The sequence below is a fragment of the Notamacropus eugenii genome, chromosome 1 (genome assembly GCF_028372415.1).
Source record: "Notamacropus eugenii isolate mMacEug1 chromosome 1, mMacEug1.pri_v2, whole genome shotgun sequence".
NCBI lineage: Eukaryota > Metazoa > Chordata > Mammalia > Diprotodontia > Macropodidae > Notamacropus > Notamacropus eugenii.
This window is the reverse complement of record NC_092872.1, coordinates 11,013,158-11,036,035: the sequence shown is the minus strand read 5'-3', so window position 1 is coordinate 11,036,035 and position 22,878 is coordinate 11,013,158. Positions and strand designations below refer to the sequence as shown.

The window sequence follows — 22,878 nt, the reverse complement described above, 5'->3', positions numbered from 1 at the left end:
GGTGTTGAGGGTTGGTTTCCTCCTGGTACCTGACTATTGTTTTCTCTCTCTCTGACCCAGTCCTGCTATGAGCACATCCAGAAGGAGGACATGAGGCTGCACCGCTTGGCTGGAGTCTGTAATCAGAAGGCTCTTTGGTAGCTTGACCCTGCTAGGGGATCTCTGGCCTGGGCTTGGGGCTGTGTCTGGCTGAAGGCCAGGAAAGGAGAAGCCGGTAGATGTATCCATGCAGCAGGAGCAGAGAGCTGATGACTTTAATTACCTTTAATGTATAGAGCATCACTGTGGCTACATTTGTTCCTCCCATCCCCAGAGAGGGAGTTCTGGAGACAGTCTAGGCCACCCAAGGCAAATCCCGTTCCTGCTCAGGGTGCTCCTCCTCAGGAAATGGATCATTCCCCTCTCCTTGCAGCTGCTTCTTGCTGGACTACCCAGCAGGCTCTAGGGTCTTCCACTGGGCTAGGCTTCCTTGCTCCTTGCCTTGGGGAAGATGTTATCAATTTAAGGGAGAATATTGCACTTTAAATATTTTTTGAATTTTTTAAAAAAAGAAATAGAACATTTGCTATGTACAAAGCTACTGTGAGATGCTGTGGAGAATACTGAAATGTTTGTGCCAGTGTCTCCCTTCAAGGACCGTATACTGTGGAGACAGCCCTAGAGAAATAGATTCTCTGTGCTTAGAGCCAGGACTGAGCGATCCAGGCAAGAATAATTGTCCTCATGTGTTCCGGGTGCCCTTGCTACTCCAGCCTTCTGCTTCTTCCCAAGGAGCCAAGGGAGTGGAAAGCAGGGACCTAAAAAGCAGAACCCCAGCACCTTTCATTGTCCTGCACGTGATCCTGTCCCTTGGGTGGACCCAGCTAGAATATAAGGGTGAATACAAATGACAGAAGGTCTGAGAGCTGGCCATAAAGTACCAGGTTAGAGTACAGAGTATATGTACCAAGCTTTGGGAATAATCTTAAGAACGATCCCCTCCACCCCCACCCCATTTCTCAGCTGTGGCATTTTTAGCAACCATAATTATAAGAGCAGCTCTCATTCCTCTAGGGCCTGTCAGCTTATAAAGCACGTTCTTCATAAATACCCTTCTGGGAATTTAGTGCCAGTATGATCAGCTCCATTTTACAGATGAAGAGACTGAGGCTGTGTGAGGCTTCCATGGAGAGAATCAGAATTGGGACTCGAATTCAAGTCTCTGTTTCCCACATGCAACCCACTTTCATCATCTTTGCTCCACACTAATAGACAATGACCCCTTTGAGCCAAGGGGCAGTTTTTCCTGCAGTGAAGTGCAACTGTTTGTGCCAAGTGAGCAGCACAGCTGGTGGAGTCACTTGGGGTGATTTCAGAAGACAGGGAGTCAGAGGGTGAGCTAATGGGCAGGGGAGGGGGCTGCTGCTGCTTACTGCTTTGCTTCATGGGTCATGGCGTGGCCTTCGGGGCTGGCATGGGATGACTTTGGGGGAGCCCATGCAGGAAGTGGGGTTCCATGGGCACCTGGGATGGAGACATGCTGCCTTAGGCCTTTAGATCTGTGGCTGGCCTGGCTCTGCAGGGTCACCCCAAGAACAGAGGTCAATAAACATCTGTTGGAAGAACTTTTGAAGTTAGCTTCTTTTCTTTTTATCACATCAGTTCTGCTAGACTGGATCTCAGGGCAGTTGTAGGAATAGTAAATGGCTTTTCATTTATGGTCCTAGTATCACAAGACCCAGAGAGCTAGAAGTGACCTTAGGGCTCATCATTTCATGGATGAGGAAGTTATGTGACCTCCCCAAGGTCACATAGGTAAATGGCAGAGCTAGATTTGAATTCCCAGTGACTCCCACGTTCAAGATCACTTTTGGGGCAAGGAGGACTGTACTGATGGGCACCCGTTCACAGTTACTTCTTGCTACTTAGTTAAAAAGCTTAACTAGAGAGAAAAAGCATTTATTATTTCTTCCAAGTGGTTGAACAGGTCTTCTGGGGGTGGTGAAAGTTCATCGGTCTCTAGTTTCTGGAAATCTGGGTTTGTGATCAAGGGTGCTAACACATCAGCAATTCGACTTAAATCAAAAGCTGCATGGTGGGGGCCCAGCCCAGGGCTGTCAGTGCAAATATTTTTCAAGGATTTGGTTTCAGGAACCTTTTCCAGGAGAGAAATTCTCTTTTCTGCTATGACTTTGAGGAAATTATAAAACTCTTTGTAGTCAATTCCAGTGCATGATTTCATGATCACCTGAAAATCAGAAAGAAAAAGAAGTACTGTGAGATTATGCTTTAAATGACACTTTCCAAAGCACTTTCTTCATTCAATAAATATTTCCTGAGGGCCCTTTGAGCATATACCCAACCTTAAGCTGGGAACCTCTGGGACAGAAACAGTTTAAGACAGTGCCCTTAGTCTCAAGTAGCTCATAGTTTAGTTGGAGAAAATTGACATAAAAAATGTGAAAAGTTGAACAACACAATAACAAAAACCACATAATATCCTAAGGCAATATTTGATTAAATGCCAAAATAGGAACAAAAATAATAAATCATCTTAAGAATTCAGAGGAGAGATTCAGGGAAGGAGGGATCAATATGTTCTATTCGTTAGGAAAAGCTTGACAGAAGAGGAGTTGTTTGAGTTGGGCCTAAAAGAATGGTTAAATTTGGAGAAGCACAGAGGAAAACATCACAGAGTAAAATGGGGGCCAGGTGCATTTGCAGGGCAGTAAGCACCCTTAATCTGGCTAGAGTGGAGGGTTTGAAAGCAAGACAATCTGACACCATATTGTGGAGGGCCTCGAGTGCCAGGATGTGGATATAAAGGGCAAAAGTTAAAACAGAAAGGGACTTAAGAATTCATCTAGTGTAGAAGTTCTTAAGCTGAGGTCGATGGACCCAGATTTCAGAGGTTCTATCAACTTGGATTGGAAAAAAAATTACAATTTTATTTCAGTACAATGGTATTATTTGTAATCCTACGTATTTGAAAACATTATTCTCAAAAGGGCTCCATAGGCTTTAACCAGGCTGCCAAAGGGGTTTGTGGTCTTAAACAAAAAAGGTTAAGAACCTCTAATCTAGTGTAACCACCTCATCTGCCAGGAAATTGAGGCCTAGAGAATGAGAAAATAAATTTTCTGGGGTCAAAGAACAAGTGGGTGACTGTTTCCCTGACATCAAGTTCAGAGATCTTTTAATTTATTATGGCCAATTTAGTCATCACCGCTACCCCAATTCTTTCCCATCTTTGCCTATGTGTCCTTGCTTCAACACACTTCAACCAGGTAATGAGATCAGAGACTGTCACCATCATGCCTGGACATCAGAGGCTCTCCAATTTCCCAAGCTACTTTGGCATGAATATAAATAAATCCTTTTTTCTCAGCGTACCAGACACCAAGTTGGGGTTTTTACTGAGAAAGTGAAGTGAAAATAACAAAGTCAAGAGAAAAAAATAAAAATGCAGACTGAATTATAAAGCACAGATCTCTAATTTCAAGGCTGGTTAGCACAATTTATCAGGCATAAAGCCCATTCCCATTTGTCACTTTAGCCTGCTCAGAGTTGGATGCAAGACAAAGTTTTTAAGGCTCCTTCCCTCTGGTTTGTTTTTCCTCTGACAACTGCTAGGCATTACTGATAGATAGTTGGGGTAGCGGCAACTTTCAGATTCTAAGCTAGGCCCACCTCATGATCTTTAAATAAAAAGGACACTGAATCCAACATAACAAACATAAAGCAGTAGGACTATGCTGGTTCTATATGGACACTCCAAAGACCTGTGATCTTGTTTGGTTGTTTTCCTCAATGATGCCAATTATAGCTCATTCATTCTTGCCCAACTTGTGAGACTCTTGACCATGACCATCCTTTAAGTTTACCACAATTCACTCGAGGTGCTGGAGGCTTCCTTGATTCCTTCACATATTATTAGGATACCAGTGGGGAACTCTGGCTGTCCACTTGTCATCCCTCATTTTTGGCCATGTCATTAACCCATCTTCCCATGACACATTTCCTTAATGACATTATTTACTCCTGTTTTCCTTTGAAGGTTCTCGTTAGTTACATGGTACAACCTACTCACACCAACAATGTCCTCTGTGTGAAACTGAATTTCAATTCTTCAGAAAATGCTGCATTCCTGACCTTGATGTCATATGGCAATAACACTTGTAGGATGCCCGTATTTGAAAGCTGGGCTTCTGTTACAAAGGCAAATTTGGAGTCATTAAGATGCTTCCCAGTCTCGCAAAGGCAATCTAGCCCAGTATATTGTCCATCATCATTATCTGTCCCAAATATACATGCAAATGGACAAGCATTAGTTTGTTCGTGCAAATGCATGACATTATATGGGCAATGGCCTCCATTCATATGGTCTTATCTGATGAAACCAATGATGTCATCCACAAGCAGCATCTGGAAGATCACCTACCCACAGTGAATCCCTCCTTAACTTGGACTGTGTGTTGGACTGCCCTTACCACAGTATGCCTATGAATGCCTATGGTGGCTGAGGCTTATGATCAGAGTTTATTTCTGTTATTATGTCATTCAAAGCATCATAAATAATTCTTACCATGTGGATAGGAAACATCTTGCTGGAAGAGGGCATTTAAGTGGTCTTTTGTTCTACTTAACCAAATGCTTTTTCACAATCAACGAAACAAGCACAGTAGCATCTTGCGTTCTTCACAAGTTTTATTGTAAAATGGAAAAGATCTGACCCACTCTTGAATATCTCTTGTGAAAGCCTGCTTGTTCTATACTAACATACCCATTAAGGATGCCATAAAGATTTTGCATAGATGCAAAAGTGGGTATGTTTTCTTGGTTGCCTTTTTCTTTATTTTAATAAGGTTCTAGATTTTTTTACACCTTTGATCTTTCCCTCTTTCAGACACCATGTGTATCCCTCCCTCAACAATCTCATAATTGTGTCACTTCCTGTGTGGATCTCCTTTATATATACTTGGTCCATGGCTTTTTTAATCACTGTTCTTTTTAGTATCAATACTACCTTCCCTATAAGCACATTCAGGACCATGTTAAAGTCCGGTGTGAAGGCTTCTTTGTCATTGATGATTAAGACAGTTTTCATAAATGCTCTTTGCAGATCTTTTCCATTTTCTTCTGCTTGTTAACCTTCCATTTATGTCTTTAAATGCCCTTGGGATGACTTTGTTTAGCTGTTTCTCTACCTAGCTCTCTAATCTGGTTTTTTCTGCTTTATGGGATAAAATTATTCACAATCATCTATTATCCTTCATAAGTATTTTACAAAGGAGTTTAAAATGCCTTTGGCCATCATGTCTCTCTGCTTGGCAAGCCAAATCAGAGGCTCTTCTAGTCTTGTTTTGGCAACTGATTTATATTGCTTAAATTTTTACATAAAGTTATTACAATTTGTATCCATGTCATTTGTGTTGTTCATTTCCCAATTTTCATGATCAGTTGGTTGTTTGAATAGTTCAGAATAAAGCTGTTTCAGTGGTACACCATGTCATTGTCATTATTCTTCTCTTTTTAGTAATTGTGATCTTTGTTCGGACAAGATGATGATCTTAAAGAAACACAGAAAACTGACTGAGGATCAATAGCAGGTCTTTTCCTGTCTGTTAAAATATAATCACTCTCATTTTTGTGATGTTGTTTGGTACTTGTCACGTCTAGAGACGACTACTTTTTTTCTCAAAGACAATGTTCATCATATAAACATGTGAAGGTTCTGATTGGACTTCAAGGGTTAGGCTTCCTTCTATCCTTTTTTTCTGAACCATGCTTTCCAACCTATTTTCTACCCTCCTTGCCTTTTCTCACTTCTGCAACAAAGTCACTCAGTGTCAGAGTATACTTTGATTCAGAATTTCTATACCTCTTCACTCTCTACAACTGATGTTCGTGTTTAAGCTGTTATTTTCATGGTTTGGAAAACACTTATCTTGAGTGCTGTGATAGATGCCAAACACCCATGAAGTGATGCTTCTTGTGGCTTTGGGGTACACGACAAAGCCAACTCTTTTCTTTGTCACCGAGGAGTACTCTGAGTCATCCTTCTGTTTAGCTGCAACTTTTTTTTGTCTTCTGGTTACGTCAATGATGTTATGATTCAGAAAATGCGCTCTAGCAGCATGCCAGCTTGTTGGCTGCTGCAGAATGACTTCATATCCAGAATACCCAGAGTCAAATAAAAGTTTATAGACTATCTTTAAAATAATGTGATTCTTAGCACTTGTGGCCCCCCTTCCTGTTACTCTGCTACTAACACTGAAGAAAAAGTTATTTTGTGTATTTCTTTGTTGGGATCAAGTGATGAGTCAACACCAAGTGATGAGTCTATTAGTGATAAGCCTCTCCATACTCAGAAAATAGGCTCAATCTATTGTCAGAACCCAGAGTAACCTTCATGTTGTTTTGAGCAGACCCTTATCAATATAAAGATTAAAAAAAAACAAACCCAACACCACCTTACATATAGTTCCTGTCTTAAGTAAGGGCCCTCTTTGCAGGAAACAGGGTACCCACAACTAGACACTTTCGAGGGCTCTGGTTTTCTCCCTAGCCCAACTCTGGATTTCAACCATGGTTTAAGAGAGGAAACCACAAACATGATGATCCTGTCCTCATCCTACCTGGCAGTGCTGATGCCAGTCTTCCATAGTGTCCCTCCACTCATAGATTTCCTGTTGCACAGCCTCCAGCTCAGCCTGGAGGAAGTACCACATGGTAGCTACATTGCAGCCATTCATCCAGTTGTGATTAATGGAGATGGTATCATCCTAAAAGAGTGATTCACATGAAACTGGGTTAAAATGAGTATTCAGAGAATTCCTAAACAGCCAGCAGAGGTTATCAAAAGGTGACATTTCAAGAGAGTTAACAGATACCAATGCCAATTAGTCACCAGATGAGAGACTCCAAAGGAGGTATTCTCAAGTCTCATTCTTGTCAAGACAATGAAAAGAAGTCAAGGACAGTGGTGCATGTTTGTAGCCACTGCTGCTGGGGAGGCTGAGGTAGGCCCAGTTGGGGAGTCATGAGCTGAAATGGGAGAAGCCAGATTGGATATCTATGTTAAGTCTGGCACCAGCATGGTGAACACCAAGGTAGAAGGCCATCAGGCTGCCAAAGACAGGAAAACTAGTCCAGGTCAGAAAATCAGGGCATATTACAGTTTCGATCAGTATTGGGACTAGGTTGCAGGGTGTCTGTGCTACTTCCAGCCTGGTTGAGACAGGGTGAGTCTGTCTCAAAAGAGAAGAAAAACAAAAGGTAGCAAGTGCTGGAGGTCCAATTGGCTCTCTGATTAGCCTTTTACAAGTACCTACAAAGATTTAAATACCCCCTAGAAAGGCATATATCAGTTAACTGTTTGGAGAGCAACCAGGAATGGAGGTAGAATTTGGACCCATGGCTTAATGGTTCTAAGCTCAGCACTAGTAGATATGTCCTACTGAACCAAAATCTGCCATTGTGGCTTTTACCCACTGCTAATGGTTGTGTCCTTCAGGGGCTGACAGGACGGTCTAAATCTTGTTTCCACACAAGAGCCTTCCAACACTTGAAGACTATTATGATGTGGCCATTAAACCCTTTCTTCTCTTCTCCAGGCAAATCATCTCAACCCCCTTTGACTAATCCTCACATGGCACAATCCTGAGGCCTCTGAACCCTTTAAAATCTGGTCTTCCCCAAAGCAGGGCATGTGTCAGACCCTGCCTGGTTTTTCTTTCCTTATTTGTCACAAACTCTAAGACAGAAAGGTCACTTTGCCCTCTCTCCGCCTGTGCTACCAAAGTTCCTTTTACTTCACTCATTAAGTTCCTCCTTGTTGATGAGAACCATATCCAGAGCAGTGCTTTTGCCATTTTTTGAAGCACAAAATTATCATTGAGCAATCTAACAAATCTTGGGCAGTTCTGCTTTTGGCTGAGAGCTCCAGCAGATGTCTGGATACTTAAAGTCTCCCATCTTTACTATATATCATGTTTCGAAGTCTGATCTCATCTAGCTCTTCCTCTGTCCGGGTGGCCATGATAATATTGCCTGTTGAAATTCACCCAAGTGTTCTCTACCAGATTCTCCTCCTTGCTTCCTGGATTTCCTCATGTGATAGTATCTTCATGTGTGACGCTTCTCAGTCCCACTTCAATCACTTTCTTTTGAATAAAACATACCATTCTGGGTCCATACTCCACCCCTGGGTGTCAGCCTATCAAATCTTGGTGATATCTGTGACATCATTTTTGCCTCCTCATGCTAGGATCTCTCATTCACCAACCCCCCCCCCCCTTCCCTTTTAAGCCCATCCTTGGTGCAGATGAATACAGGCATCCAAGGTCACAGCTCTTACTGACGGCTCCTTTCTTTGATTATTCCCTCCTATAAATTTTTTGGCTTTTCTCCAGCTAGTCTACCTACACTGTGGTTTCTCTCACTGGGATTTAACTTGGCAGACATACATACTCAAACAGTTTCCTCCTCCCTACCTTTCCTTTTCAGTTTAAAGCCCTATGCTCCAACCCTGGTCAAGGGTCTGTCATTCCTGTACCTGAACATGTGACACTGCTTCATCCTTTTTGAGTATATCTTAATTCTTCAGCTTAACTGTGAGCTGCTAGAGGGCAAGTACTATGCCTTCAGTTTCTTTTTCCCTTTCATCTAGCACAGGGCCAGGCACTGGTAAGCACTGAAATGTTGCTTTAGACCCAGGGCAAGTCAGCCTCTCCAGGCCTTAGTTCCCCATCTGCAAAATGGAGGGACTGAGGTCACTGACCTCCAACGTCTCTTCCTGCTCTAAATCTTATGCTCTATGATCCTATAAAACACTTATTTAAAATCAAATGCTACATGTAGATGGTAACAAAATAAAATTATCTTTTAAATAAAGATAAAAAAATAAAATCAAACACATGGAAGATTTACGTTCATGGAATTTTGCACACAGAATAGCATTTATAGTACTCTGAGGTTCAAAAGTATTTTCACACATTATCTTCTCATGTGACCTTCACAGTAAGCCTCTGAAGTAGGGAGGCATGACAGGCATCATTATTCCCATGTCAAGGATGGCTCTGAACCCAGGTGCCATCTGTCTCTGAGTTAAATGAACAAAACCCATCCATTCTCTTGACCTAAACTCAAATCAATGAACATCTATTAAACACTACTATGTGGGTGTCTCTGGGCTTGGCCCTGAGGATTCAAAGATGAAAGATAACAAAGAGCCTAACTTTAGGTTGTTCAGAATAATTCTAAATGTTTCCATATGAAATCATAATTATATAGCACTTAAAGTTTCATAAAGGTCACGTTTGGTTCCTTCCAAAACCCTGTAAAGTAGGCAGTGCAAGCATGATAATCTCTATTATTTTTACAGGTGACTAAATGAGATTCAGAGGGTTTAAGCAACCTGCCCACAATCATACGGCCAGTAAGTCTGGAGCTAGCATCCAGCACAGACAATAAAACATACATGTATAATCATAACAGCTAACATCTATGTAGTACGTACAACCTGCCATGCACTATGTTCAGCATTTGATCCTCAAAACAACCATGTGAGGTAGGTGCTCTTATTATCCCCATTTACAGTTGAGAAAACTGAGGCAAACAGGTGACACAACATGTCCAAACCAAATTTGAACTCAGATCTTTCTAACTCCAGATCCAGTGCTAAGAAGGAAGGTCACAAGTGCAAAGGAGAAGTCCAGACAAAGGGTTAGGAAAAATCTGTGGGGGAAGATCATTTTTAACATGAGGAGAGAGAATAAAGGAAACTTAACAGAGGTTTCATGGATCTTACCAGATTGTAAACTTGATGGTGCCACCCGCTGGGGACAAAGATCATCTCCCCTGCTTCCTGGATGACTTCAAGAGGTGGGCAGCATTTGGGGGATCTGGGGTACACTTTGATGTCAAGGAGGGCAGAGGAAGTAACATCGTAGGGCAGGTTCCCGTGACAATCCCGAAGATTCCCCTCCTGCCCTGGGGGATAGAGGAGCCACCTTTTCCTTCCACAGACATTGACAGACCAGCTATAGGAGCGGAAGACATCAGCGTGGAATGGAGTCCTGTGAAGTGAGCCAATGAGCTGCACAGTGAATTTTATTCAGTTAAAAAAAAATTTCCTGTGACACAAAACATGGAAAGTTTAGTCTCATCTTTCATATCCATAAATCCTTAGCCAATCTTCCCATCATGCGTGTCAAGGTAATATTGATGACGCTTCAAAATCTGTGAACGTTAATGAGAAAAAGACCTAAATGTGAGTTGGGTCTCTGACGCTAGCTATATGACCTTGTGCAAGTCACATATCTTCTTTGATTTTCAGTTTCCTCATCTGTAAAATGGGGCTGATACATTATCTTACAGAACAGGTGGTGAGAAAAGTATTTTGTAAATCTTAAAGCACTTTGTAACCTGTTATTATCAGCAGCCTGCAAAAAAGTTCTAATTTTGTAGATAATTTTTCCATTTACTGTTACGATTATTATTTGAATGATTCTTTCAGTCTTTTATTTAGATTCTGTTCCCTTCTTAAGTCAAGTGATAAAATTTATATTGAGGAAAAAATGGGCAAGAATAACAAAAGGATGATGGGGCAAAGGAGGAATTTGCATCGTTAAACCTCAAATTATGCTATAAAGTGGTTATTATCAAAACCACCTGCAACTGGATTAAAAAAACCCCAGAAAATTAAATGAGTGGAGCAGCACAGAGAAGAACAGATGTAAACATCTGGCCCTTAGACCCAAACATGCAGTACTACAGGTGAGGGGATCCCAAACTGTGCTCTATATTCTGAAGAGTGGAGTCCACTCTTATCTGGACTCAGGAAGAGATGCAGTGACTTCCTCTGATGGTCAAGCTTAGGTCAGAGGGGATCTCAGTAGAGACTAGCTAAATAAATTTAGGCCCACCTAGTGTGGCATAGATTTTTTTCATACGCACTTACTTTGTAAGGTAGCTCTGAATTATTTTCTGAATTTGCGTATAATTGTAGATTCTGCATTTCATTTCCAATATCCTCCCAAAACACACTCTTATGGTTTTGAATGGGAATGGGGAAGGAAAAAAAGAGAGAAGCGGGTGCTAAAAATGGTGAAACCTGTACTGAACAATGGTAGCAATTTCAGGAATAGAGAGAGGGTAGAAAGTATGGAAATATATTTTGGATATACTAGATCTTTGGACTTGGGAAACCACAATGGCGTAATGTAGAGGCCAGGAATCAGGGAATTTTAGTAAAGAGTACAGGGTGACAGAGCTCTGGGCCTAAAGACAATGACCTCTGGACTGGCTGTGAGAAGAGAAGGAGCTGGGATGTCAAGCACCTGCAGACCAATGATTCCTAAGGACCGGAACCAGGGATGGAGGATGCTTGGGATTTAGGCAAAGGAGAAAGGCTAGAGAAGGCACACCAACAAAGAGGGGAAATGGCAAATGACATGAGCAGAGGCACTTGAAGTGGACGTTATTCCTCCCTGGGGCCCCTGGGTTGAGAAATGTCTGTTGGGTTGCTGGGCAGGATTGGGCCCCCTTGCCTAGCAGCCAGCCTCTGTTGTGCCCCCTTGCCTAGCAGCCCATTCTCTGTTGTGCCCCCTCACCTAGCAGCAACTTGGGCCCCTGTCAAAACTGTTCTGTGAGATATGTTTGCTGTTAAAACCGCAAGACTGTACCGGAAAGTGCTGAAATGCTTAAAAGGCACACACACCTTAGTTCAGGGCTGCCTCCTCTGGGTTTTTCCATGAGACAGCCGCCGGCCTGGCTAATACAAAATTCCCAATTGACTCTTGCTTGTGTTTTTCTCAGTCCATCCATTTCACACTGAGGTAGGAAACTACAAGGTATGTTCAGAGGGCAGTTGCTAGACTAGAGGGTTTGTATCAAGGATCAATGGGAGGAAAGGAGAGAAAGGTAGTTTCCTAACACGTTCCAGAGGAGAGGAAAATGTTGATATAAATTATAAGAAATTTATTTCACAGCTATGAGGATACCACTGAAACTTACTGATGAAGAGAGTGATGATGTCTCCCTGGGGTGCTGGGGATCCCTGGGGATCATAAAGGCCATCCGAGCTGGTGTTGTCACATTGGGAAAGCCTAAACTACAATCTTGGAGTTACACTGTGTCTGCTTTCTGAGGACCAGCATAGCAAGGAACCAAGAGGCTCATCACCACTAAGTAAGTCACTGTGGTCAAGGCAACCCATGAGCCTGATAGCAGTGTGGAGAACAGACTGGAGGGTGGAGCCTGAAGTACCCCATAGAGCTGAAGACACCCTGCAAGCCCCCCCCCCCCCCCCCTACCAAGAGTTCAAAAGACAACTTTACCATGATCCTTTTGGCCCCATGTAAACAAAACGATAATCATCCACTGCCAGTTCATCCCAGTACTCATTCAGCCAATCAGATGAGAAATACACTGGTGTGGTGTATATGTGATGATCTGGGAAATTCCTTAGAAGAGAAAAGGTAGGGCGAGAGAAAACACTGAGGTTACCCTATGGTTCTACAGACTCTAATGCCCATCTTCTTTCCTTGGATATTTTCCTAAACACAGGAGCTATCCTCGATCCCTCCTTTCTCATGCTCCAGATCCAATCACTCACCAAGTCTTATTGATTCTACCTTAACAGCATCTCTCACATGTCCACTCATATAGCTGCCATTCTGCCTTCACCTCTCACTAGGAGTGCATCCTCTGTCCTCCAAATTACTTGGCATGCATGTTATTTGCCCAACTGAATATAAGCTCTCTGAGGGCAGCGGCAATTTCATTTCTGTCCTTGTACAAGGGTGAAGGCTGAGGAATCAGCCATCCCATTCCACATACAAAATTTGGCAAAAATTGACTCTAGTCCTGGTGCCTTGATTAGGGGAGAGGATCAATCACACAAAGGCATTAAACTAGGTAGAGAAAATGCTGATGAATTTACCCACTGATGATGCTACACGGGAAGCAACTGGAACTGGCTGATGAGCCTCAGTCATGCCTTGTGGGGGTAGAAAATAGCAAGTCAGTTTGGAATTCAGGATTTTAGTGGTGGGATAACCCAGGGGCAGGAATTCCAGCTAATCTCCTGAAAGAGAATTCCTTTGGGGGCATAGGGGTGGATAGGAAAGGAGAGAACTTTCTGTCCCCTCATCTTTTTCTCTTAACTGATAATCAATGGGGGAAGCACAGTGTGGGGTCTTGAATGCTACTTCTAGAAAATTGCCTTACTCAACTTAGAACCCTTAGAAGGAAAAGTTCCATGGAACTGACTTTTGAACTTAGCCTTAAAAGATTTTGACAAATGGAACACTATGAACTCAGGTATGTGAATGCTCTTTTATGAATTCTTATTGGACTGCTCAAGCCCTTTCTAAAATCTCTCTCTTCTGAACTTCTACTGCACATACTGTTTCTTTTATTTTAAAACTATTTATTTATGAGCACTCACTTAAAAAAGATTTTGACTTTCAAATTCTGTCCCTCTCCTGCCCCTCCTTCACCCATTGAGAAGGCAAGAAATGCAGCTGCACAGACTGTTTAAATTGGCATTTAGCACATGCTATCTTGGAGTGACGTGCAATCATCTCGTTACACTTACATAGTTCTTCCATGACATCTCCATGTTGTTTCAATAGTTTAGGGTATAATTCATCTGGGTCATTTAGGACAGTCAGGTTTTTTCTCTTCCCTTCATTTTAGGCTTCAATGAATCATAAAACATCAGAGAAGGAAGGGAATTACCTAGTTTAATGCCCTCAACCTTAGGTCCAAATGAAAAAGTTTCTCTCATTACTTCCTCTACCTTGGATATAAATTTACCAATATACAAGCTGACACTTTATCCGGTGTTCTGATTTCAGCAAAATAAGATCTGAGAACTCCTCTATAGACAATGTCAATGACAGGGATAGGGTAGGAGATGATTCTCATTTTAATTCAAATTTTTACCAGTTCACTGGCAGAGTTCTTTCAGAGAGAGTACTCAGCCATTTCCCTTCAAGGCTGATGTCAGGTGCCATTTCATAAGAAAAGCCTTCCCTTAGTTGTTACTACCCTTTTCTCAAATTACCTTTATTAAATTCTAGTCCTGTCTTCTGTTTTCCCATTACAGTCAATTTTTTGTGCTGAATAAATGCATGGTGAAGTAGATTTATCCATTTTCAGAAAACTGACAAAGGTCAAGTCAATACTTGGTGGTCTAGCAACACTCTATGCCTTTTACCTACACAGATGCCAGTCCTTGAGGTAGAGACATCCCTTGGCAGAAGAATAATTGCCCTGGATGTATTCTTTCCAGTAGCTTATGTAATCACTCAGTGGGAGCTGTTCTTTTGGATTAGAGTTGTATTCCTGGACGTTGCAGTTTGCGACAGGAACCACTGCATCCCCTAAAACAAACGCAGATCTTTCTTACCAGCTTGCTGGAAGACAGCACTACCTCCTCAGCCTTTCTCACCCTCTAGAATGCCTTTGCCCCTCTTCTACCAAATACTGTCCTCCTACTAGGAGATAGGAGCATGTAAGGAAGACTTGTATTCAAATCCCACCTCAGGCACTTACTAGTTGCATGATTCTGGGCCAGGCACTCACCCTCTGTCTGCCTCAAGTTTCCTCAACTGTAAAATGGAGATGATAACGGCACCTACCTCCAGGGTGGCTGAGTGGATAAAATGAGAAAATATTTATAAAACCCTTGCTTTTACATAGCAGGTGTCTGGCACATAGAAGGTGCTTAATAAAGGCTTGATTTCTTCCTACTAAAGGCTGATCAAGAACTCTCCCCACGACAAATTCATGATCCTCCGTACACTTCGGACTTTGCACCTCCTTAGAGATTCTATGGGCCTCCAGCACTTTAAGTCCTGTATTAATACATGGTTCCTGTATTTCCATGAGATTTCTATTTTTCAACAGAACAGTGGCTGAAATGCTTTGTGGTTGGTCTTTTACTTTTAATGAGTTATAAGCTTTCAACGCTCCATGGTTTACTCCATATTTATTTTATTCCTCTTTCCTGGACATTTGTTTGTATTCTTTCCTCAAAAATCATCCTGTAAACTCTGAAGGTAAAGACTAGATCATTTATGTTCTATTGGGTAATTCCTCAGAGGATGCCTAGACCTGCTTTAGGAAAGCTAAGAGGCACGTAAATCAGATCCTGACCATATCGTTAAAAAGCAGCAAGCACGTTAAAGCCACCGAGCATCTCCTGAGGTTGCAGAGCTGACTGTGTCAAGCCAGAGGAAAGGCCCCTGGACTCGGCAGTCAGGGGACCTAGGTTCTAATCCTAGTCCTGTCATTTACTGCCCTGAGACCTTTGGGCCTCCCTTTCAGCACTACATCTATGGTCCGGATGCCAGAAAGCAGCCTTCCTGGGGGCTTGCCCCGAGTCTCTGGATTCCTTTTAGTGTTGTGCGTCCTTGGGGAAGTCTCGTCCACACTTCCAGATCTTGCGTCCAGGTCACAAGACCCTGACAGCAGGAACCTGGCAATCGATTGCTGAAGGTGTTTTCCCCCAGGGACGATGGAACCCATCAGTGTTTGCCCCTTACACCGAAGCACTTCCGGCTGAAATGCTTACCAAAGTTCCAAAGAAGGTGATCAAAGTTAGGCTTCCCATCCGGGGTTACCCAGTACTTTCTGCTTCCCCAGCCCTTGGTGAAGGCAGAAGAGAAAACACAGGGGACATTTGGGAGCAGGTACCCTTTGAAAAAGTCCAGGTAAGTGAAAGGTTCTGCCTTGATGTAGTCCACGCTGGCACGGGGTTGGCAAAACCGCTCGTAGGCCAGCGGGGATCCCTGCGGTCTGCCCAAGAACTGGCGGGCACACAGGTAGGTTTCCCAATCCATTTCTCCCTAGACCCCCTGGGCACACCGGGGGCGAGGCTAGCCCCTGCTCGCCCAAGGACAGGCCATCCAGCCTTCGCTTCTCTCCCCGGCTCAACGCTCTCCAGGCAGGTTTCCGGCCCGGCTGGCTACGAGGAGGCCTGCCACGCTCTCAAGGGCGCACAAGTACTGCCACCGACGAAGGATCTCTCCAAAGCCCAAGCGGGAAGGACGGGAAGCCAGGAGGAGGCTCCTGCTGGGGACAAAGGGCCGGCGGTCAGGAGGAGCACGCTGCGATGGCCTCGGCGGAGGGACCTGGGGCAGGAGGAGGACAGAGGGCACCCGTTAACAGCGCCTCCAGCTTCGGCGCCCCATTCCCCACCGCCCCATCCCCCACCGGGCCGGGAGCAGGTCCTCAGGTACCCCCGGCGCCTGGCACACAGCAGGCGCTTAATAAGCGTTTACAGGCTGTCCAAACGCGTCATTACAAAACAAACAGAAAAAAAGACCGCAGGCCCAGAGAGGGAGTGAGACGTGTAGGAGGTTTCACAGCAAGGCTGGGATTCGAACCCGGGACTCGGGGCTCCAGCTCTGCTCTGCACAAGACTGCCCCTACTTACACAAGTAAATAGTCTCCACCAGACGCGGCGGTTTGACCTTCCGAGGGAGCCGGCCCAGGGAGAAGCAGGTACAGCACTCAGGCTTCCCGCGCCTGCGCACGACAGCCTCCTGACTCCGCCCCGTAGGCTGAATCACTTCCGGGCTGGGCTTGTACGGGTCGCGAGAGGAGGGAAACAACCTAGGAACTTGGAAGCCTGGGTGTGTGACGTAAAATCCAGCGCGACGCCGAAGGCCAAGGGCACTGCAGCTTCCGCGCTCCGACTCGACCGCGTGCGCATGCGCTCTGCGCTCCGACTCCGCCCCCTGCCGGCGGCGGCGTGCTCTGGGCCGGAAGCGTGCCTGGCGACGACAACAACCACCGGCAGCCTCCGGCTCCTTTGGCGACGACTCGTCACCTGCAGCTGCCTTGGACCCTATTTAATCCGCAGCCCTTCCAGCTGCCTGCCCCTCCTGCTCCGGACGTCCCTTCCTTCCGCCTTCCATCCCACCTCCGGTACGTACGGGGTTGCCCGGTTCCCGGCCTTGCGCCCCCGCCCCCTCCGCGTTCCTATGGTGACGGCATCTTCGCCCCTCCCCCCGGCGGGGGGGGGGGGAGACTTGGGAGAGCCCGGGCAGCCCCCCAACTTAGAGACACCCTTCCCCCCCTTCCCCCCCTTCCCCTGCAGGTTGAGAAACTGAGGTTCAGAAAGGGGGCTGGGCTCACCCCGTCACCCAGCGCGTGCGAGTGGGGGCGGCCGAGGTCAGAGCCCCCGCCCCTGCCGCCTTCTCTGTTCGGTCTCCCTCCTTCCCTTCCTCCTTTAAGCCTGCCCCGGAGAGAGGAGGGGAAGGAGAGCGAGGAGTCTGGGGAAGGGTCTGCTGCCAGCGCGGGAGGGAGGTGTCGGCGGCTGTCTACTGTGTAGGTGTGGGGGGAGGTAGAGACGGAAGGCTGGCGCCGTGAGGCAGGACCGGTGTTGGACCTTGTTGGAGGTGGTAAAGGGTTACGGTGCGGAAGGAGGCGTGAGGGGAGAGAGAACTGGGGCAGGAGATGAAGTGGGAGCGGACGCGGGGGCAGGTGCGCAGCGTTGTCCCTGCCACGCTGGGATTCCGTGGGAGGTGTCTGTGCTGATGGTGTCAGAGGAGGGAGGCGGAGGCGCGGCTGGCCGCTGGCGGGGAAGGGCTTTGTCTCTGTGGGAGGGCCCAAAGCAGGTGTGGGGCACAGCGATCCTGGAGGAGACCAGCTCGGAGGTCTTCCGTTTCCGATGGATTGGGTCTAGAGAAAGGTGAGATTGCCATTTTTTCTTGGAAACGATATTAGACTTCAAAGGATCATCGATTTAGTACTGAGAGTAACCTTAGAGGTCACGGAGTCCAGCCCCGTTAAAGGTCATCTCCTCTATTCCTTAAAAAAAAGGAGATTCTATTTACATCTTATAATCAATCATCAACCAATGTGGATATTTCAGTGTAGGAAAAAAGCCCGTCAAATTCTGCTACATTGTTTTAAAAAGCATGTTTTTAAAGTAACTTAGTAACAGTTGCTTTATTTGTATCTCTTCCCTTTCTCTAGTTTCTTTTCTAAGTATGACTTTTTATGTTTATATTATGTTTAGATCATGTATCAGTTTGGAGCATATTGTGATGTGGAAGATATTACTTTAAGTCTAATTTCTGCCAGATTGTTTTCCAATTTTCCATGTAGTTTGGGTTGAACAATAAAGTCGTTAGCCCAGTAATTGATGCCCTTGGGTTTAGCGCACAGTATGTTTGAGTGTTTCTGAGTCTTGTTTGCCTATCTGTTCTATTGAGCAACTTTTCTACATTTGTTTTAGCCAGTGACAAATGGTTTTGATAATTCCTGCTTTATGGTATAGTTTCAGATTTGATACTGCTAGGCCTCCTTCATTCTTTTTTCATTATCTCCCTTCAGATACTTGAAGTCTTGTTCCATTAGATGAATTTTATTATTTTTTTTCTAGTTCTAGAAAGTAACCTTTTGGTAGTTTGGTATGTTTCTAAATCTGTATATTAATTTAGGTTGTGTCATCATTTTTATTATTTTGTCATGACATAGTTATCAACAGTTAATATTTCCAGTTAGTTTTTCTTCCTTTATTAAACAGTATTTTTATTTCATGTATTTCATGTGGGTCTTCAGTGTTTTTTGGTAGGTTAACGCCCAGATATTTTTCATATTTTATATCTATTAAAAATAAATTTCTTTCTTTTGGATTTCATGGAGAGGCTAATGGTTTTCATGGGCTTTATTTTATATACTGCTACTATCTGTTCAATTAAGTAAAATTTGTATTTAGTTAATTTCTAGGGTTTTCAAAGTAACCCATCCTTTCACTGGAGAATAGCAAGAATTTTATTTCTTTGTGCCTATGCTTGTTTCCTCAATTTCTTTATCTTGTTTTATTGTAACATTTACCATTTCTAGCAAATAATAGTGATGACGGTGAACAGTCTCGGTGTAGCCTGGATCTTATTGAGAAAGCTTGAGTTTCTCCATTACTCCTTTTTTTAATAGATAAAGAATGAGGCTCAGAGAGTAAGAATACTTGCCAGAAGTCACACGGATTTTAAGAGTTTAGTAAGTTTTTAGAGGCAAGATCTGAACCGAGGCCCTTTGGCTCCAACTTTACTCTTTCTGCTGTACCCATGCAGAAACTGTGCCAAAAAGGTTTACATTATGAGGTCAAAAAATGAGACCTATTTAAGGAAATGTGTGTGAGTAATATAAGAAGGAAGGGAAGGAGCAGGAGGTTCAGGTAATGGGGAAAAACAAAACCCAACAAACAGCAGCCAACTGCAAAGCGTTTCAGCCATCGTTCTACTGAGAAATAAAAATCTGGTGGAAAAATTCTAATAGGAACACCTCTATCTTCTTTCAAATTCTACCATTAAGTGGTTATAAAGTCTAGGTCAGTGCCATGATTGGTTGTAAATTATTTGAAGGAATACAATTTGTTCTTGGACTAAAGCTGTCATCTAGTGCTTTACTGTGGTGACCCTGGGTCTTAAAAATGACTGCAGAAGATTTATAAGTTCTGGTAGTTCTGTCAAGCTGAAGAGGCTTTGAGTATGAGCTTGGAAACTGGGTATCTGTCATGAGAGGAGCACTCTAGCCAACTTCACATCACCAGAAAGTGACTACTCAGGTGATGAAGGTTTTTTTTTTTTTTTAATTTTTTTTTGCCATTGCAACTTATGAAGATGGTCTGAAATCATGGAGGGGTTGCTCTTTGCACTTCTTGTGGAAATTAACACATATTTGCAGAACAGCAGATTCCTTAAATGTAAAAGAATGTAGTATGTTGCTTGCTATGTGGCCATATTAGAAATTCTTGAGTAAGAAGATTGATTTCTTACTATTTTTGTCTTACCCAGGAGGCACAAGTATGATGGAACTGATGCATATGGGCATCATATAAATTACACTGCATTGCAGATAAAACACCATATTGTTGATTTTCCTCATGATGCGCAAAGCATATGGCACATATCCTTCCCTAGTTGCCTTGTTATTCTTTTTCTTCTGTAACCTTCCTCCAATTCTTAACCTCTTTTTCTGTTGGGTGACTAGACAGGAGTTTCAAGTCCCTCACCAGTTTGAAACAGGTAGGAAATAGTAGTTTCACTGTCTTAATTTTCTGGCTCTTCCTTGTTAATCCTCCCATTAGGTGGCATAGTGTAGAGGAAAGAGCCCTGAACTGGGAGTTTGGATTGACAGATTGTAGTGTTGTGGAGAGATATTTTACCTTTTTAGTTTCTGATTACTCGTTCGTGAAGGAAAGAGGTTCGACTAAAGTCTCTGAAAGTCCCTTTCCAACAGTAAGATTCTTCAATTCCCACATCTCTCTGAACTTGGATATCCTTGGAAAATTTGTATTGTACTTTATGCCAGTGAAGATCTAAGAGCTAAGTTCAAGGAAGTATATAGTGAGTTGGGTAGTTGGGGCAGCATGCAAACAAAAATCTTGTTTTTAATTAAGATTTTCAAGTAACTTTAAAAAGCTATGTCCTTATATTGGAAGAGATCAGTGAACTTGTTTTCCTTACTTTTGCCTCATTCATTTTGTTTTTAGGTTTTGGTTTGGGTCCTTTGAGCTTTTTGGAGGAAAGGTATTGCATACATTTTGGTGGTGGTATTATTACAAATAGCCTGTTGCTTTCCTTCTTTGCTATTTTGTATTCTTCAGGTGCTTATTCTTCTCTTATATCCTAAAAAATTGAGAAATGTTCAGTGCCTTTTTTCTTCTCTTGCTTGTTTTCCTCCCCTCCCCTCCTGTCTCTAAAACTAAGCAGGGGTAGAATGGATAAATATTTTCTGGATATGAAGATTTAGGTACATCTAATCAATAGGGCTTGGAATGTGATATTCCAGATCACCCTCATAAGAGTGAACTGACAACTCTTCCAGTCTTTACACAATGCCTTCCTTGCACAGAGTGGGTCTCAGTAAATAGAGATAGTGGTGATTATTGATCACTATTTCCTAACCACATTCAGTGAAAAAAAGATTAATCTGCAAACATTTCTGAAATAAAGAAGTTTCTCTAAATATTTTACTCTGATGTTTATTTTACCTTGAAACCAATCTTGGGTTCTTGAAGGCTGTGCTGGTGGAGGGTCAGCTCGCACAGATTCTGCCAAATTGGAAAAACTTGGCATACAGTCCCAATGATAGACTATCCAGGAACCAAGCTAGCTAAATGAAGACAGCCTGCCAGGGAAAGAATTTACTGGCCCTGGACACCCATGAAACAAATAAAAATGTAGTCTGTGTGGGGTGGTGAAAAAGGAGACAAAGGCTGCTAGGAATCACTTTTTAGAACATCTACAAACAATGATTTGTAGAGACTCTAAAAGTGGGATTTTTGTCTAATGACCAAGGCATTAACAAACTTGACTCACATCAATATTGATATTATTGCTATACAGAAAACTAGAAGAGACAGTTGCAGCTCAGTATCTAGTTTTGCCTCCCTGTCTTGTAAGTTTATGTGTCTCATGTATTCTGTAAAAGGGAAGAAAGCTGTCTTACAGATGAGATTGACCCAGGGGGCCAATTCTCAGACAGCATTGCCAGCAGGGCTTTCTGGTGGCCTTAGGCTTAATTGGCAGCTTTCTGGGCATCTTTGGGGTTAAAAGAACCAAGTCTAGATCCATCACACTTAGGCAGTGTCCCAAGGCCCAAAGAATTTTCACACACTCCGCTGAAGGCTGGCTTTGGTTGGGACAGAAGTAAAGAAGATCTGTCATCAGCTCCTGAGTGGCATTTGGAGAAAGAGACCACTGCGAAAATAATCGCCATATGGATCTCACATAGTTCTTTGTTCTTTTTTTCTGTGTAGCTATAACACAGTAATTCCAGTTTTTGGTTATCACAAAAAGTGTTGTTACAAATTTTTTTTTTTGCATATGGTGGAGACTTTGTTATCAAAGGAGGAATATGTCTTTGTTAACTTGTTTTTTCTTGTTCCTATTTAAAGGTAAAAAGTTGGATCCTTTTCTGTGTAGGAGGCCCAGCAAGCTGATGAACAGAGACATCTGCATCCACACATGGCCGTGTTCTTATTATTTGGAACCTGAGAAACGATGGATCTCTGGCAAGCTTTCATTGACTCCTATTTTGCTAAAATTTTTGGCTGATAAGAATGGAGAACTACTGGTCAGCTTTCCCCTTTCAAGCATCAGTGAGATTAAAAAAGAATCATCTCACTTCATCTTCAGCTCTATCACTATTCTGGAGAAGGACCACATTAAGCACTGGTTCAGTTCCTTCCAGCCCAGCAGGAATGTGGTCTTCAACATCATCGAGCATTTCTGGAGGGAATTGCTGTTGTCTCACCCAGGAGCCCAGGCACCTTCTCCCCAGATGACCAAGGGTAAAGAACTGACAGGCCTAATGGCTTCTTCCCAGAAACGTTTAGAAGATACAGCAAAAGTCCTTCACCATCAGGGTGAGCAGTTTGATAACATCATGAAAGGATTGGACAAGATTGAATCAGATATGGATGTAGCCGACAGGTACAGTACATGATTTCTGAGCTAATAGCTAGTAAAGCTAACTAGGTCTTAATTTCATACAAAAGGATGATCACCTAATCTTTTTCTCATACTTAAATTTCTTGCCCTGAGAATTTTTGTTTCAATATCTAAATTCTTAGTGAACAGAAAGAAGTTCTATTACTTCTTGTGTCTATGGTGCATGCAAAGCCTGCTTAATAGAATTGACATACCACAAATGGACATATATAAATTAAGACTTTAAGTTGGGAAGAGTGATCCTTTGCAGAATTAGATAACAGAATGCTGCACTATTGAGAGGCCATTGGCTGCATAGTTCATGGTCTTTTGGCTGTGTTCTACAAGGGGTGGGGAACCTGAGAGCTTGAGGCCATAAATGGCCCTCTACGTCCTCAAGTGCAGCCCTTTGACTGAGCCCAAACTTCTGTAAAACTTG

The 22,878-nt window shown here is 43.3% G+C and overlaps 3 protein-coding genes across 15 annotated transcripts in view; 2 read left to right on the top strand and 1 right to left on the bottom strand.

The window, feature by feature from the left end:
- Positions 1-5,481, top strand: part of ALS2CL (ALS2 C-terminal like) — a 65,248-nt gene extending 59,767 nt beyond the window's left edge. For 6 of the 7 annotated variants that reach the window (XM_072653159.1, XM_072653151.1, XM_072653168.1 and 3 more), the window contains one exon: positions 4,037-5,481. In XM_072653159.1, coding sequence (XP_072509260.1) covers positions 4,037-4,429 — 393 coding nt within the window. In that variant the 3' untranslated portion in view covers positions 4,430-5,481. Of the gene's footprint in view, positions 1-60; positions 1,605-4,036 lie in introns of those variants that run through there. The other variant, XM_072653178.1, reaches the window with a different exon arrangement.
- Positions 304-16,632, bottom strand: JMJD4 (jumonji domain containing 4). Of its 3 annotated transcripts, none has more exons than XM_072653190.1 (7): positions 16,430-16,632; positions 15,566-16,124; positions 14,207-14,372; positions 12,321-12,446; positions 9,791-10,058; positions 6,618-6,764; positions 304-2,227 (listed from the first exon to the last, which is right to left on the bottom strand). In XM_072653190.1, the coding sequence occupies exons 2-7, from the start codon at positions 15,831-15,833 to the stop codon at positions 1,922-1,924; spliced, it is 1,281 nt and encodes a 426-aa protein (XP_072509291.1). In that variant the 5' UTR covers positions 15,834-16,124; positions 16,430-16,632; the 3' UTR covers positions 304-1,921. The 3 variants fall into 3 exon arrangements, with proteins under 3 accessions (XP_072509291.1, XP_072509306.1, XP_072509299.1); XM_072653205.1 differs by having other exon boundaries at positions 14,631-16,124; positions 16,430-16,600; XM_072653198.1 differs by having other exon boundaries at positions 15,566-16,062; positions 16,430-16,564.
- Positions 16,633-16,723: 91 nt separating this feature from the next.
- Positions 16,724-22,878, top strand: part of SNAP47 (synaptosome associated protein 47) — a 110,081-nt gene continuing 103,926 nt past the window's right edge. For 3 of the 5 annotated variants that reach the window (XM_072653246.1, XM_072653236.1, XM_072653219.1), the window contains exons 1-2: positions 16,724-16,923; positions 21,905-22,442. In XM_072653246.1, coding sequence (XP_072509347.1) covers positions 21,949-22,442 — 494 coding nt within the window. In that variant the 5' untranslated portion in view covers positions 16,724-16,923; positions 21,905-21,948. Of the gene's footprint in view, positions 16,924-17,058; positions 17,170-17,201; positions 17,690-21,904; positions 22,443-22,878 lie in introns of those variants that run through there. The other 2 variants (XM_072653229.1, XM_072653224.1) reach the window with 2 other exon arrangements.

Excerpts from the sequence above, each read along its gene's own strand:
- JMJD4 (XM_072653190.1), bottom strand. The coding sequence starts at position 15,833 with ATGGATTGGGAAACCTACCTGTGTGCCCGCCAGTTCTTGGGCAGACCG. Across the intron at positions 10,059-12,320 it reads ATGGGGCCAAAAGGATCATG|GACTCCATTCCACGCTGATG; the intron begins GTAAAGTTGTCT and ends CTCACTTCACAG. Across the intron at positions 6,765-9,790 it reads ACCATCAAGTTTACAATCTG|GATGATACCATCTCCATTAA; the intron begins GTAAGATCCATG and ends TCACTCTTTTAG.